General features: G+C 36.4%; 1 protein-coding gene across 1 annotated transcript in view; it reads right to left on the reverse strand.

The window, feature by feature from the left end:
- The window catches only part of LOC104521944 (solute carrier family 12 member 2), a 19,148-nt gene extending 4,700 nt beyond the window's left edge, over positions 1-14,448 (reverse strand). The window contains exons 1-12 of the mRNA XM_010164091.2: positions 14,352-14,448; positions 12,423-12,578; positions 11,257-11,356; positions 9,503-9,614; positions 7,556-7,696; positions 7,251-7,357; positions 5,250-5,329; positions 3,788-3,928; positions 3,102-3,149; positions 1,417-1,539; positions 1,125-1,236; positions 549-635 (exon numbers count right to left, since the gene is read on the reverse strand). Coding sequence (XP_010162393.2) covers positions 549-635; positions 1,125-1,236; positions 1,417-1,539; positions 3,102-3,149; positions 3,788-3,928; positions 5,250-5,329; positions 7,251-7,357; positions 7,556-7,696; positions 9,503-9,614; positions 11,257-11,356; positions 12,423-12,549 — 1,178 coding nt within the window. The 5' untranslated portion in view covers positions 12,550-12,578; positions 14,352-14,448. The remainder of the gene's footprint in view (positions 1-548; positions 636-1,124; positions 1,237-1,416; positions 1,540-3,101; positions 3,150-3,787; positions 3,929-5,249; positions 5,330-7,250; positions 7,358-7,555; positions 7,697-9,502; positions 9,615-11,256; positions 11,357-12,422; positions 12,579-14,351) is intronic.
- Positions 14,449-15,905: the final 1,457 nt, after the last annotated feature.

Below are 15,905 nucleotides of genomic sequence, written 5' to 3' on the forward strand. Positions count from 1 at the left end.
GGGAAAGAGGATATTTTAAAATTTTACACATTCTGTTAATAAATTTGTACTAAGGGCCATCTACAATTAGTATTTTTTAAACGTGAAATTCAGAAATATCACATGTATGATCATTGCTGTGTATATGAAAAGTCCAAGCAATTAAAAAAAAGAAAAAATAAATAAAAAGAAAAAATAGTTCAGGCTGTTTGAAGATGAAGCTTTGTTAGATTAAACTAAGACTCCAAGTAAGATAAAGGCCATTTAAGTTTTTGTGACGATTTCTTTTTTTAAAGAAAATTGCTCCAAAGAGTTTAAGAAAATCCAATTTATGTTTCTAAGTTTAATATTACAGTCTAAGGGCCAAGGATTTTTTTAAAAAATACAAAATTTATGTTCTTGGATGTAGGAGTTATTGCTTAATTTATTTCCTGCATTTTTGTGAAACACTGGATGTCATAGGAAATACTCTATCAAAACTGTTATGTAGGAAAGAATGAAGTATTCTAAATTCATGAAAGACATCAAGAATTCAACTAACAACCAAGTAGGGTTTTTTTGAGACTTACTTTTCTTTCTTTGGCTTAGTATTAATATCCCCAAGAACCATAATGTCAGAGAAGTCTATCCGAAATTTGCTGAGCAAAGTAGCCATCCTGTATCAGAAAAATAAGCCTTTATGCATGATCAGGTTTTTAATTATTTCACAGGGTAAACAGATAGGTGTTTGGTAATAAAAACACTAGTTTAAGGGGAAAGAATAAAAAAGGCAACTTAAATGTGATAGGAAAAAACCCACCAAGATGACCTGGTATATGGCTAGAAATCAACATGCTTTGGAAAAAAAAAACAAAACAAAAACATTTTAATACCATAAAACTAAGAGAAGAGCTTTCCCTTGAAGATAACCTCAGAAAATATTTGAAAAAAATGTTAGTAGCAGACAATGCTGCAGGAAAATTAGTTTAACTTCTGGTATCTTATGCAAACAACCTGGGGGAAATGGAGCTTCTTTTGGAGAAAGGGAATAGAATACGATTATACCTCAACCAAAGAGCAACTGAAAGAAGGCTACTAGGAAGATAATCTACTGTGTAACATGCTCAGTTAGCATTTGAAATGACATTTTTTTAAGGTAAACTTACGCTCTTCTGTCATGATCAATCCTGTTTATTTTTCCACCAATGAACACTCTGATCTTACAGTCTTTCCACTTCTTCTTGGTTGTAAGAAGATACGGAATCAACAGTGTCAAACCTGCATTTTGACCAGAATTTGGGAGTGATTCTTAAAACACAGCACTGTGTTAGGAGTTTAATAGTATAAATTTGCTTACTCTATAGATTAATTGACTGAAAGATTCCATTAACAATTAATTCAAAATCACTTCATTTTTTTTTCCCCTAACATTTGTTTTTAAAGTATAAAGCACGTTACCTCCATCATCAAAGAGCCACCAAACATCAATATTGCTTTTGCCTTGTTTCTTCTGAAACTGAGCACTAGCATCAAGAAGTCTTTGGTCAGCCAAATTTAAAGGAGAAGATGGGCTCTTTGAATCTGGAAAAAAAATGATGAAATTTCATTTTTTTAAGCATTTTGCTTAATCATCCTGAAATTAATCAAATACAACTTCTTAATATTTTTTGATATCACTAAGTTTAAATAAAACTTGTTTCTTCCCCCCAACCCAACTTCAAAGTTTAATTGAATGGATATAACGTGAGCTATATTTGGGGAGCCTGGAAACTCGTAACTTCAGCAGTTAAAGATTTAAATCTCAAAGTCATTTAGCAGTGACAAATATGACAAATAAAGGGTCTGTAAGATCTTTATACAGTTATTTGCCTGGACAATTTAACTAACCTTGCATGCATACTTCATTCAGAGCACTAGGTAACGCCCTGTTACTACCTCTTGCATATGACAAAATTTCCCTAAAAACATGTAGATACTAATTTACAAGTAAATACCATGTCCTAAGCACTTTTCTACTTTTCTTAAATCCGTTTTTTTTTAAGCATGTGGTGAAAATAAAAGCTAATCCTGCATACTGAAATTCTATCTTTTGCAACAAGTACTGTTCTGCGTGTGCAGAGTGCAAGGCTCTGAAGCCTATCTTGCATAACTAAGTTACCGGATTTGCTGAGAACAAGACAACAATGGTATTTTCAATTAGATTAATACAGGTAAATATATTTTTTTAAAACTACAGAAAAAATTAGCCCCTTTCCCTGTATTAAAACCTCAGTTTTAACAAGAGACAGGAGTTTGATATTCATCTCAGTCCTTATTTTATTAGAAATTTTTAAATTTAGAGTACATCTGTGATTGATTTACATTCACATACTACTTTACTGCATACTGGGACTTCTTCCAAACGGCCATCTTGCGTTTCAAGATGTAATCTCAACTTTCCATTATTAAAACACAACAGCTTCTAGCTGTTGAAATTATGAAGAAAATATCAAAAAAGTTAGATTAATCTTAGTTAAGGCAAAAGTATTTGCTTAACAAAAAAAAGTCTGAAATAAAACAGGAAGTAAAAACTGCTCAATTATTCTCTCAAAATGCTGTATTTGAATGACTACTTGACAAGACTTCAGATGTGAATCTCACTTTGAGGCTATACCATGCCTTAATTTGCAAGCTATTGAACAATTACAAATAACAGAGCAGCAACTAAGACTTAAGAGCTACTGAACAGACATGGAGCACTTCCCCTATACCATTAGATCATATTTCCCTTACTCCTAAATCAAGTAAGGACCCAGACAGATCCCTGAGACACAAAAGAACTAAGCAAGCTTCTGAGCACGTTTCAAATGTTACTAAAGAACAGAAGTGTTGTTTGGGGTTTTTTTAAAATATATCTCTCTCTCCAACAATCTTAGACACATCTTTCTCAGTAGCAACTTGTTCTGGGAATTTCCAAAGTTGCATTTTTCCATAGCCTAATCCCTAAAGATGAAGCACATTCCAAAGCAGATATGAAGAAACAAATTAACCATGGTTGGTATTTTCCTCTCTCTTACATATATGTGTAGAAAAAAGTACAAAATGAAAACTGAAATTAACAATGTGAAAGAATGATTTAACACAAAAAGGTGGAAAATGCCTGCCTTTTTTCAACAGTGGTTGTGTTGGAGTCTTTCCATCCTCGTCCTCCTCTGGAAAATTTTTAAAGATACAAAATAAAAAGGTTAATTTCCTTCATGCTGTTAATGAAAACACTACTAGTGTATATAAAAAAATTTGAAAATAAAGATGTAGAATGACATGGATTTTCATTCAAATAAAAGCACAAATGAATCACATTGCTTACTGAACTATTAAGTCACTCCCAAGCTTTCGCTTTAAAAAGAAGAAAGTTGGTTGTTGCCAAGTCAAAGTATCCTGAATGATTTGTGTCTGTTAATATGGATATAACATATCAGTCAGAGGTGAACAAACATTCATAAATTCAGTAGTCTTCAAATCACACTTAATATATAGATGTGTTGCATGACTCTCAAGCAATTTTTAACACCTGTCAAACTGATTAACAAAGACAATCCGTTGAAGGTCATTGTCTGCCACCTGTTTTATTTAGGGGACCAGACATGAAAGATTTATTTTACATAATGGTAAGCTCTAAACAAAAGTACTTAAATCATTAGAGATCAAGGGCCAGAAAAGCATGAAACACTTCTGTTCCACAGACAAAAATCCCTCAAATAATTCCTTGGTGAAGGGAGAGAGGATCTGAAGACAGAATGAGAGAGAGAACGAGCGAGAACTCAAATTTCATTGCTAACTATCAAGTTACCTTTATGTAGCGTTGGAGTTCTTTCACTAGATGATGGAGCAAAAGCTATAGAAGTGCCTGTCTCAGCCTTCTTGCTATAATCCACTTTTACTATGACATCCTTGGTACATGGAGATTTTTCTTGGGATGACAGTAACTCTTCTTTGAGAAAGCAAAGAAACACATTATAAACCACTTAATTATTCCAAATGGTATCAACTGAGGTATGTGACTATACTAAGATGGTTCACAGTTGGTCAACTCTACTGCAACTGTTATGCTATGGCAAAGAGGGGGCAGGGGGAAGGCAGAAGACAACAACAACAAAATCTTATACGAACTGCTTTAGAGAGGTTCCTCCTCTAAGCAGAGCTGTAACTTCCTGCAACTTCCTTCCCAGATTTTGGGTGTTGACTGCATTACCACATTACTGAGGAAGCACAATCAGGAGGAAAAAAAAATTACTTGCTGAAACATTGTCCATTTCCATTCTGACTCCAAGAGAAAGATGAGCCTTAGACAAGGCCCAAACCAAGTACGTCTCACAGCCAGGCTTTTTTTTTTTTTTCCCAGGTTTGGCTTCAGTGGAGCTACTTGGTAGCTGTCAGAGTTAAAGAAACTCACAGTCCCCAGTGGATACTAAAACTTTTCTGACACTACAGTGTTGCATTTTCCAGTCTTCTTTCTCAGCAGTGTTGTTTTCACACTGCAGGTTCACTCCTCTGCCCTCTTGCACAGGGACAGGCTTGCTGCCTCTCTCCACATCTTAAGACATTCATAGGTTTCCAGTGAAGAATAACCCTCCCCCCTTTCAGGAGGATGCACCCCTATGGAGCTTGCGTCACAAGCATTCTTCCTTATTGTAGCAATGTTGTATGGAGCAAGCTACAACAAAACTAGACATTATCAATTCAGTAGATAGTTGCTGTCGAAGTTCACAGGCTCCCTTCATTGCTCTGCTTGAAATTTAATGAAAATTACACCATTCAACTTAAGATCACTACCTACAAAGCATAACCAAGTCTTTTACCCAGAAAATAGAAAACCTTTCCAAACTTGAGACAGACTACTGCTGAGGTCTAGTGTGTGTAAGGGTTGGCAACCCACACCAGACCCACAGCATTACAGATCATGCAACATTTGTTGTGATTTTCATTATTTCTAGACTTGGGTCCCAAATACTTGATACCAGTCTGTCAGCCTCTTTAATTTGTTTCAGTAAAATAGCAAGTCCTTGGGAAGCAGCTATGTACAGCTTATCAATACAGAAAGCTGAAATACACAGAAAACTAAGTTCTGCTGCTGAACATGGGTTTTTCTTATTTTACATTTCAGACTTAACAATTTCAGTGATTTTTATGCTATATGAAGAATAGTGAGTTTTGTTTGTTTTTAAATAACTTACCTTCTTTTAAAATTTTCAGAAAGCAGTATTAAAAGGGAATTAGAACACCTATTCACCAGATGAAAAAATAAATCTTACCTTGGCCCTGAAGGTGAGAAATGTCCAGGCCTTCCTTTAGGCGGATGACAACTACACCATACTGAACATCAAAGGCATCACTAAGCAAAAGGAACAGAATTAAAATATTTTACAACTTTTTATTTCCCAAAGGACCTACTTTACATGCCCTGTTTGAACAAATGCCAGTGATTAAACACTGCCTTTTAAACTCCCAAACCATACATCTGTGTTACAATTTCAGTTTCAATTCCAAACTACCAACTGGATCAGTGAACTGAACATCATATCCTGAAAAGCAACACACAGAAAGGATATACCTATTCTCCGTCTCCCCTGTGTAAAAAGGGATTAAACAAAAGCAACAGGAACAGATCAGTCAAGTTCTGCACAGTGACAAGATACATTGAGAAATCTGAATTTATCTCCCCCATCAATAAAGGGTTTTATTTTTAGTATATCTCCTTGATCTCAGAACTAAAAATTTTGAATTGTAATTTAGAATCAAGTTAGCTATAATGTGTCTATTTCCATTATATGTGATGAGAAAGGAAGTTGCTCTTTTAAAAAACTAAGAGGGAAAACTTCATTATTGTAGAAACAAGCAAAAAGCCTGAACAAATGGTTGAGTAAAGTGGAGTAAAATGAAGGCCAAAAAAACCCCCCAAGATGAAAGACAGAAAAACATGAACTTAACCGTATCATACAGTTTGCATCAACCATTAATCATCAGTCCTTTAAATATAAATATCTCATTACAGACAATGATAAATTAGAGAACACCTTCCCATGGCATTTCCAGAGACAGAAATTTCTCAAGATTTCATTCATTAAACACTTCTCTTTAGAAGTAGTAAGACTTGATTAGAAATGTTCAAAGTATCACCATATTCTATAATAAATACAAGGAAAATTTGGGTTAATTTAAGAAGAAAATATTTTGTCCATTAGTGACCATTTGTAATTCATTATTTAATTTGTTAAATCTGCACAGATTAGATGTTTTTCTATTGTGTGCTTCAGAAACTTTCAATTTTCCACAGATTTTACAGAAATAAGCTTGACCTACAGTTATTACGTCCTGGGGTTTCTCTTTTGGGATGTGGAGACTTGCTGGCCTTGACAGATCTTCCAGCACAAGCCATTCCAAAATCAAACAGGAAAAAAAAACAAAAGCCAAGAACTAACCAATGTGTTTCCTTATTTTTCACTGCATTTGGTGCTCCTGCTTTTCTCTTAAGGATCTGGGAGAGCAGGAGGGTATGATTTTTTTACTTTTCTAATCTCTGCCTGTAATCCCTCATCCTCTCTTTCTTTGAAATGCACAGTAAATGGTAAGTGTAAAGCACAAATTAAGTGAGTTAAACTGCACATAAGAAAAACAAAATACCCTCTGTACAAGTGCAAGAAGCAAGTTTTGTTTTTCTCAAGTGTTTGTAGCACACATTATTCTATTAAATTTTTCAGCTGGAACTAGTCTGCCTTTCAGTACTGTCAAATCACATTGGGATTCCTTTTCCCATCTCCTTTTCGGCTACTATATTACTTTCGGTGTCAGTGCTGCGTACATTGTAAGTAAAATATTTCTGGTATACAGAACAAGGTTTAATGAAGATAGAACTTCAGCATAAGAGTCGATTCATTCTCTACTGCATTTCAGCTGTACAGAAGCGTAGGAAAAACCCTGCTTTCAATAGAAACTACATTTTAAAAAATTCAGTGGACTGGCACATAAGACACTAGTTCAGCCTCTAAAGACAGTAACTCAAACCTCAGAGCACTGCCACAATTGTTTCTAGACACGGAAAGCATTACAATATAGAAATTTAATCTGTTTAAACTATAAAGACTTGCTTATAAATTTCCATATCAGAAAAAAACCCCAACATATTGAAGACTGCTGGATCAGCAATATCGAAAATCTGAGTCAAACTAAAAGACATTCTGCAACTAAGACCTTGAGTTACTACCAAACATGCTGAAATGGAACATATGAGCTACTGTTCTGCATTTTCTACTTACTGGAATAAATTGATATAGGTTTCAACATCTTTCATGTCACCTTGTCTCCAGTTTTTCTTAAATCCAACAACAAGGGTGTTAGGTCTCATTCTACCCAGACCAGCAGCCTAAGAACAAAAATTGTTTTTCATGTTATTGAAACAACTAAAGGTTCTATTATTTTCCTAAGCAGAAAACAAAGTATTTTTCATCAAAGTTTTAAGACAACTTTGCAAAATGAAAATACTTCAAAGTATAAAAACACTTCCAATTTTTATGTTACTCACCACTTTCATTAAAAACCAAAAAATTCAAGAGGGATGTACCTGCATTAAATATTGTCCTCCATCCCTCAAGTCCTCTGCATGAACCGGCGCATAAAAAGCCTTCATCTTGTTTTTAATTAGCCATCGCTGATATTTAGCCAAATCAGTTGACAGTTCTTTCATGGCTTGTCTCCGGGGACCCTTTCAAAATAAGGAAACAAAAAGAGGAGATGGAACATGAATTATGAGTACTAAAAAAGCCCTCCCCTCCTTTTATTTTCACTGCTAGACTCTAATTCAAACTTGAAGAACCTCAAAACATGCTTTCACACCATCAAAAAAAAAAAAACCAAACAAAACCCAAACCAACAAAATACCAGGCATTATCAGCAGCAAAGAGTCATCCAGATTCTCATTTTTAAGAGTGTTGGTCAAGCTTTAGCAATTTCATTCCTTCAGAGCACAACTCATTTCCCCAGCAGGTGGCACCAGCTTGTCCTCCAAGGCATAAGTGGTTTCAAAAGGAAATGGCTTTGTAATGAAACATACACACATATAGGATGACTTCATTAGGCTTTATGGGAGCATTTGTTTCAATCTGAACAAGTGTGCCTCTACGTGTATGTAATCCTAATCAGAAAGCCTCTGTCACAGTAGTTTCTGCAGTTTTATGTTGCAAACTCATCTCCTCTTTAAATACTTCCTTTTTATTACTTCCACCAGGACAAATCATTGTGTACTTCCTAGACATCAAAATGTAATACAAGAAGAGGTATAATCAAGAACAGAGCAGCCCAGTTTTCGCAAAAAGATGCAGTGTGCAGAAGGATACAGACCCCGACCAAACGGTCAGAGTCAGTGAAGAATAAGGTAGTACCGTCCTTGTAGAAAGTGATTTTAAATTCAGTACAGCCCTACTTTTGAAGGACAGTAGTTTAATCTGTGATATCTTACCTCTGTAGTATTACTCAGTTTCTGTCCTTTGCACTCACTGAAATGTCAAGTTTGTATAAACGGGATTAAAAGAATTAAGGTTTCCAAAGACAAAACTGGTTAATATTTGCTTAATGAAATGTATGTTCTGTGGATTGCATTAACTTGATTTGCTCTTACCTGTTCATTAGATCAGAAGTCATATTTAGTAAGTGTGGTAAATTTAAACATATTTAAGAAACATATTTAAGCAAAAAAAGGGGGAGGGGGAGGACACAAACCTGCTGAAATTATGTCTTCACAGAACAGCCCTCACACACCTCCAACCGCCCGAAAATGCACACCTCATACCCTGACAAAAACCCCCCCAAAAACAGTAAAAAAACCCCATAACAAACTAACCAACAACAAACAAACAGGGAAAGTCAGTGAAATACTAGACGCTGGGCAGAAAGGGAACAGGGAAGGAAATACTTGTTCACATTACTGTTTCACCTGCCAAAGAAAAAATCTGATAACTGAAGCAATAAAAAACTACTTGAAAGGTTTAAAAGCAATTTTTAACTGCTGGCTAAACTGATAGCGAATTTCCTGCTCAAAAAGATTTATTTTAGACCAGGCTTTTGTAAGATATCTACACAGGAATCAACCTCCCTGAAACAGTAACACTGAGAGGAAATCTAGCTGGGTACTGTACATCACTTTGACCAATTGCTTTGTTCAAAGCACAAGAGAGTACATGAGACTGTATGACACAATGGCAGAAGAGACCCAGGCTGTAACCCTGTGTTCACTTTACTCCTACAGAGCTTCCTCAACATTTAAGCATCAAACAATCAAAAGGTACTGATTTTGCAAAGTTTCCCCTGTAGTACACCTAACTGGAATAGTGATGACACATACCTGAGTGGATCCTACGAGGAAATCTCTCTTTTTGCACTGCACAATGTCTAATGATGCTTTCATTAAAAAAAAAAAAAAAAAAAAAAAAACCAACCAAAAAAACCCAAACAACCACCACCACACAAGTAAGAATCACAACGAAACTCTAAAGTAAAGACTGAATAAACTTACCATGTGTACGTGGCCACAGATCATCAAGCCCACGTTCTTGGTGAAAGCATGGACAAGGTGAAGCAAAGCTGGACGTGCATTCGGAGCACCTGTCATAATTAAGCACTGAGGTCTGGAATTGTGAACAAATGAGGAAAAAGGTTGGAATTCGTTTCACTTGGTGTTGTGGGATTTTTTTATTGAAAGAACTAAGTTTACTCTAAATATTGACTATAAGAACATAATCATCACAGGAGAAGTAGTAACCTCATCTACTTCTATGACACTACATTAAATTAAGTAGAGATCAATTCTTCCATAATTGTTGGCAAACCTCTGATAAATTGGTTTCAAATTTAGTAATCCCACAATAACTGAAAATTTACACATTTAAAAAAATCAGAAACAGATTTTACACAAGACCAGGTCAGAGGGATTAATTACTTCTCTCATTTGCAAGTCACACACCTTTGCATTTTCTAACTTAGACTCCTCTGTGCCCAACAGAAAAACTGGAATCATATGCTTTTTTAAAAATTACTATAATTCAGAATGCAGAGCCAAACAATTGGAAGTTATTCTAGATAACTTTGTAATCAATTTTAAAAGATAAAGTGCCCAGGCTTCAGAATTCATTTCAGGAGATAACTTTTCATATCATAAGAATCACCTGAAGTAATCTGTCTTGATCTCTACAGCTGCTCCAGTTCATTTTCCATATTAAAGTCATAGAACAGAACCATGGAATCATTTAGGTTAGAAAAGATCCTTAAGATCATTGAGTCCAACCATAAACCAAACACTGCCACTCCACCACTAATCCATGTCCTTAAGTACCTCATCTACATCTCTTTTAAACACCTCCAGGGATGATGATTCAACCACTTCCCTGGGCAGCCTCTTCCAATGCTTGGTAACCCTTTCAATGCAAAAATTTTTCCTAATACCCACTCTAAACCTTCCCTGGTGCAAACTGAGGCCATTTCCTCTTGTCCTATCACTTGTTAATTGGGAGAAAAGACTCAGATCCACCAACTTTCCTTTAGGTAGTTGTAGAGAGTGATAAGGTCTCCCCTCAGCCTCCTCTTCTGCAGACTAAACAACCCCAGTTCCCTCAGCCGCTCCTCATAAGACTTGTTCTCCAGAGGAATTCGTTTAAAGTCAATACTTTTTGCTAAACGTTTTTGAAACATCTTTCTTCTCATTCCAGAAAGTGGCATAAATACTATAGGATAGAAAACTACTTCCTTCAGTAGGACCTTTCTGGGTAGCCATGCTGGAAGACAATAAATCAGTTCTCTTCTTCAGCTGTGTTAAAAACACTCATGTAGCCTGTTTGCCATTATTGAATGCAATGAGAGAATATGCCTCATATAAAATAGCAACATCCACAGTATATGCATCTTGGGCATTTTAGGTTAGGTCATTTTTATCACAAAAGCATGTGGATTGAATGCTCATTAGCAGTTTGGAGCATATCTACCAATTCAATTTCATCAAAGAGGAATGCAATTCATAGTTCATTATGCAAATCATGAGGCATCTCAAATAAGCAGGCACCATCCACAGGCTTTCTTATAAAGTATACTGTTAATGAGAAATAAAATGCTAATATAAATATGTCCAGATGATGCCCATGGTGGTGAAATTCAAAGCTGTTATAACCCACAGGAGATGAACAGGCATTTAATGGAAATCATGATAGCAAACATCACGACAACACCCTACTAAATACACAGAAGTTATTTCTTATGTTTTTAATATTAAACCATTACCTAAAGTTTTTCACATGATCTTCCACTCCTGAGAGCCGAATAGAATGTTGCAGTGCATTCAAGTAAGTCAAAGCTTGTGTTGAGGATCCCCAGTTCACATCTGTTGGAAGATATGAAGTTCCAGTATTTTATTTAAAGCTGTAAATTAACTGTAAAACTACATTCATTGTAAAACTACACGATCACAAAATCAATGTTGAATACCAACTGAAACCACATAAGTTTTAAGCTACATTTTGGTACATTCTATGCAATACTAGTCAACGAACCCTACAGCTAATTAGGCAATTCTCTTTAAAGATAACATTTCTGTAGAAGTTTTAGCAAACAAGTTGGAGTTTGATGTTTTACAATTATAGGAAGAAAGAATTAAGTAGTTTTGTCCCAACATTTCAAAGACCATGACAACTTTAGAGTCACAAAAGTAACACTTCAGGAAAAAAAGATGTGCCTAGTTATTTTATATGACAGCAAAGGAAAAAGTAATCTCAAAACATTGCCAAACAAAGTCAAATATTTTCAGTGAAAAACTGCTAGATTAAGCAGATTCCAGTATCTTCTCTATTTGTTTCCATATACATCTTTTGACAGATACAGTGAATTTATCATCCAAATACTTCATAATCTTCCTAGCCCAGGATGTAGGGTTTTCCTTATTTTCAATTTTAGGAACACTTTTTGGTTCAATTCTGTACCATCTTGAACTTAATATAATGCTCTTAGAAGCAGGAAGCAAGCATATAAGTTGTTGTTCATAGGAATGGTTTACTGAAAAAACAACCACCACTCAAATCCCTTTTCGATTTGGAAAGGTAAGTGAGCATCCTCTTTCACTTACTATCAAAACACAACATGCTTTCTTAGTGCCTCTGTGGCTGCAACCCAAGCGCTTTCTGTATGCGCCTTTTCCTCTGATTTTCATTCAGATATTTATGTCTAAGTGCAAGGCACACATCTTGATATTTTGGGAGGAGAGGGAACAGCAGCAGTGAATATTCAGGCAAAACTACATTTCACTACAACTAAAAAGCCTGAAACAGAAGTCTGAACTAGGCAGCCAGACAGAAACAAGTTATCTTTTTTTTCCTCCCCCCTAAAGGCCATTACTTTTTCCCTTCTACATCCCTCTCCCCCACACCACAACTAAAAGAAGCCCCCATACAGACCTGGTTTCTTGTAAGTGACATAAATGTAGAGTCCAAGGACTATGACATAAGTTAGAAGTGCTGCCCACCAATTAATGACAAACATCACAATGCAGCACAGAATAGCTCCAACAAGAGAAATCCACATATTGTAGTATTTGAAAGCAGGGCGCCAACCTAGTCAAAATATAATTTGGAGGACAGAAGAGAAAAGAAGGGGGAAATTAATTTAATCACTACTCCAACAAGGGAGGCATTATTCCTTTTTTTCTTCCCTAGTGTTCTGTATCACATTTCATGTGAATGTGTGACAGTTTCAGTAATGCACAAAATAAAGACTTTGGCACATTTACACTTTCAATTTTCCAACACCTTTCAAATGAATTTGTATCTTACTTACACAGATAAGTAAATGTTCCTAATTTTTGCCCTCTAAAAGCATATCTCAAACAGAAAGTTTGAAGATGCTTGTGACAGTATGTCTATTGAATCAGGCTACAGGAACCTTTGGCAACAGCTCACCTGATGATTTTTGCTTTCAAAGGTAGTTTAACATGAATCAGCTCGTTACTCCATCTCTCACATACTACGAACTGTTTCTAGTTGTGTATTTTTACTATTTTCACATAACCAGAAATTTTCACCACATGAAAAGGACAGATATATCTAAGTAGAACTTGTCAAAACACTGGGCTGTCACTGTTTTACATCCTTATTTGTCACAAGTTTATCCAAAATCAGGTAAATACACATGCACATCCCCACTAACACACCCAAGATTTAACAAGTGCGTTGGACATAGAACTGTTGTGTAATTAAAGTTATGCACATGCTCTGGTAAAAAAAAAAAACAGTTCAGCAACTTAATAAGCTTTTAAGGGCATTGTTTCAGTACAAATGCATAGTGGACTGGGTATGATATATACCTGTTCTGCAAGTACCAGGTTTTGGCTTATTCCTATTATCTAACTAGCTTCCCACACAACAGGCTATAAAAATGTGGCAATACCACCTGCCATTGCAGTTTCTTCTAGACTGGAAAGTAAAACATATTAACAGAGAAATCCAAAAACGACCAAAGGGCGGTTCTTGCATAGAATCATAGAATGGTTTGGATTGGAAGCGACCTTAAAGATCATCTAGTTTCAACCCCCCTGCCGTCAGCAGGGACACATTCCACTAGACCAGGTTGCTCAAAGCCTCATCCAGCATGGCCTTGAACCATTCCAGGGAGGGGGCATCCACAACTTCCTTGGGCAACCTGTTCCAGTGTCTGACCACCCTTACAGTGAAGAACTTCTTCCTAATATCTAATCTAAACCTCCCCTCTTTCAGTTTAAACCCATTTCCCCTTGTCTTGTCATTAACTGCCCTTGTAAAAAGTCCCTCCCCAGCTTTCTTGTAGGACCCCTTCAGGTACTGGAAGGCCGCTATAAGATCTCCCCAGAACCTTCTCTTTTTCAGGCTGAACAGCCCCAACTCTTTCAGCCTGTCTTCATAGGAGAGGTGCTCCAGCCCTTGGATCACCCTGGTGGCCCTTCTCTGGACTTGTTCTAACTGGTCCATGTCTTTCTTATGTTGGGGGCTCCAGAACTGGACGCAGTACTCCAGGTGGGGCCTTACAAGAGCGGAGTAGAGGGGCATGTTCTGTGCATGCCAGTCACTGAATTAGCAAGGAAGTATTCTTCACGAGTTTCTGCATAAACACTGAATTATCCTGTATTTCCTCAGCAAAGATTACTAAAGTAGTATCTCCCAAACTCTACTGGATCATTCAGTCCTCAAACCCAAATACACACCGTATTATGCTTGTAATTCAGATGCATCATGGGAATCAAATAGGTATTTAGTAACTAAATTAAACATCCATTTATATTAATACCTTTTCAACTGTATTTGTGCATAAAAAAATTGCAGGCTAAACTTTCTCTCCTAAAATGTAATTCCTACCTGGAGATTTTGCAAGAGAAGCATGGAATACAGAGAAGTTAATCAAGGCATACGAGGCCAAGAAGAAGTTCGAAATAATTGGAGCAATGACGTTCAGCTCAGCTGTAAAACCAAAAACAAAGCAGGTTGTTATGAAAGGTATTATCCCATAGCTTTGTAAATTCCAGAGTAAAAAACCTGTTACAAATAACCTTATTTTCTTATGTTCTCTAAGAAGCAGTTTGTCCTTTCAGTTCAACAGACTGAGCTAGTATCTTAATAGTTTCTTATTTACTTATTTATTCCTATTTACTCATTTACTACTTATTTATTTTATTTCTTATTTAACTTCTAATGCTCAGGAAGTGTAACTTTCAGTTTTAAATATAAACATTTGTCCACCCTACCAAGTGTTCCAGGACTGTCACTTTTCAAGCATTACATATTTTCTGAAAATAATTCATTGAGCAAATTTCCTTCCCACCCTGGCTGGATCAAACAGAGCACCAACACACATGGGTTCTGAAGAATGGCAGAAACAGGAAACAGAATATTAATACATCTGCAGTATGTCTCTAGCTCAATTCTTACAGACAAGAACAAGATACTAGTAAGTTTAAGAGACAGTCAACTATGATGAATAGCATCAGCAGACAAAGCTAGTACAAGTAATGTGACAAATGTGTTCATCTGTCCACATTTTAAAAGAAAAATCAATGGTACTAGTACAGTGCATTATTACAGATCAGTATCATCACAACAGTGATAAGTACACACTCATGGTGAAAGATATGGAAGAACCTGATGCTCCCCTGTCCTTGAGGCAACACGGTATGAAATATTTATACGGATACTCTCATCATCACAAAAAAGTTTTCAAAATGCAGAATATGTCACATTAGTCTGCAAGTTTCTACTTGCTGTAATCGAGTACTCGACTCAAGTACTATATTCAGTTTTGGGCCCGTCACTACAAGAGGGACACTGAGGTGCTGAAGTGTGTCCAAAGAAGAGCAACGAAGCTGGTGAAGGGTCTGGAGAAAGAGTCTTATGAGGAGCGGCTGAGGGAACTGGGATTGTTTAGTCTGCAGAAGAGGAGGCTGAGGGGAGACCTTATCACTCTCTACAACTACCTGAAAGGAGATTGTAGCGAGGCAGATTTTGGTCTCTTCTCCCAATTAACAAGTGATAGGACAAGAGGAAATGGCCTCAGGTTGCACCAGGGAAGGTTTAGAGTGGATATTAGGAAAAATTTCTACATTTAAAGGGTTTTCAAGCATTGGAAGAGGCTGCCCAGGGAAGTGGTTGAATCATCATCCCTGGAGGTATTTAAAAGACATGTAGATGAGGTACTTAAGGACATGGTTTAGTGGTGGACTTGGTAGTGTTAGACTTTCAGTTGGACTCCATGATCTTAAACATCTTTTCCAGACAAAACTGTTCTACTCTATTCAAGCTTCCAATCAGCATGCTGCAGTAAGGACATGATGGACACACCTGCGCCTTAAGCCAACTTGGATGAAGAATGAAAGAACAAACTGGGAAAAGTTTCAAAGCTATACTTGGTTTACACAG

The sequence above is a fragment of the Antrostomus carolinensis genome, unplaced genomic scaffold (genome assembly GCF_000700745.2).
Source record: "Antrostomus carolinensis isolate BGI_N321 unplaced genomic scaffold, ASM70074v2 scaffold12250, whole genome shotgun sequence".
NCBI classification, from domain to species: Eukaryota; Metazoa; Chordata; class Aves; order Caprimulgiformes; family Caprimulgidae; genus Antrostomus; species Antrostomus carolinensis.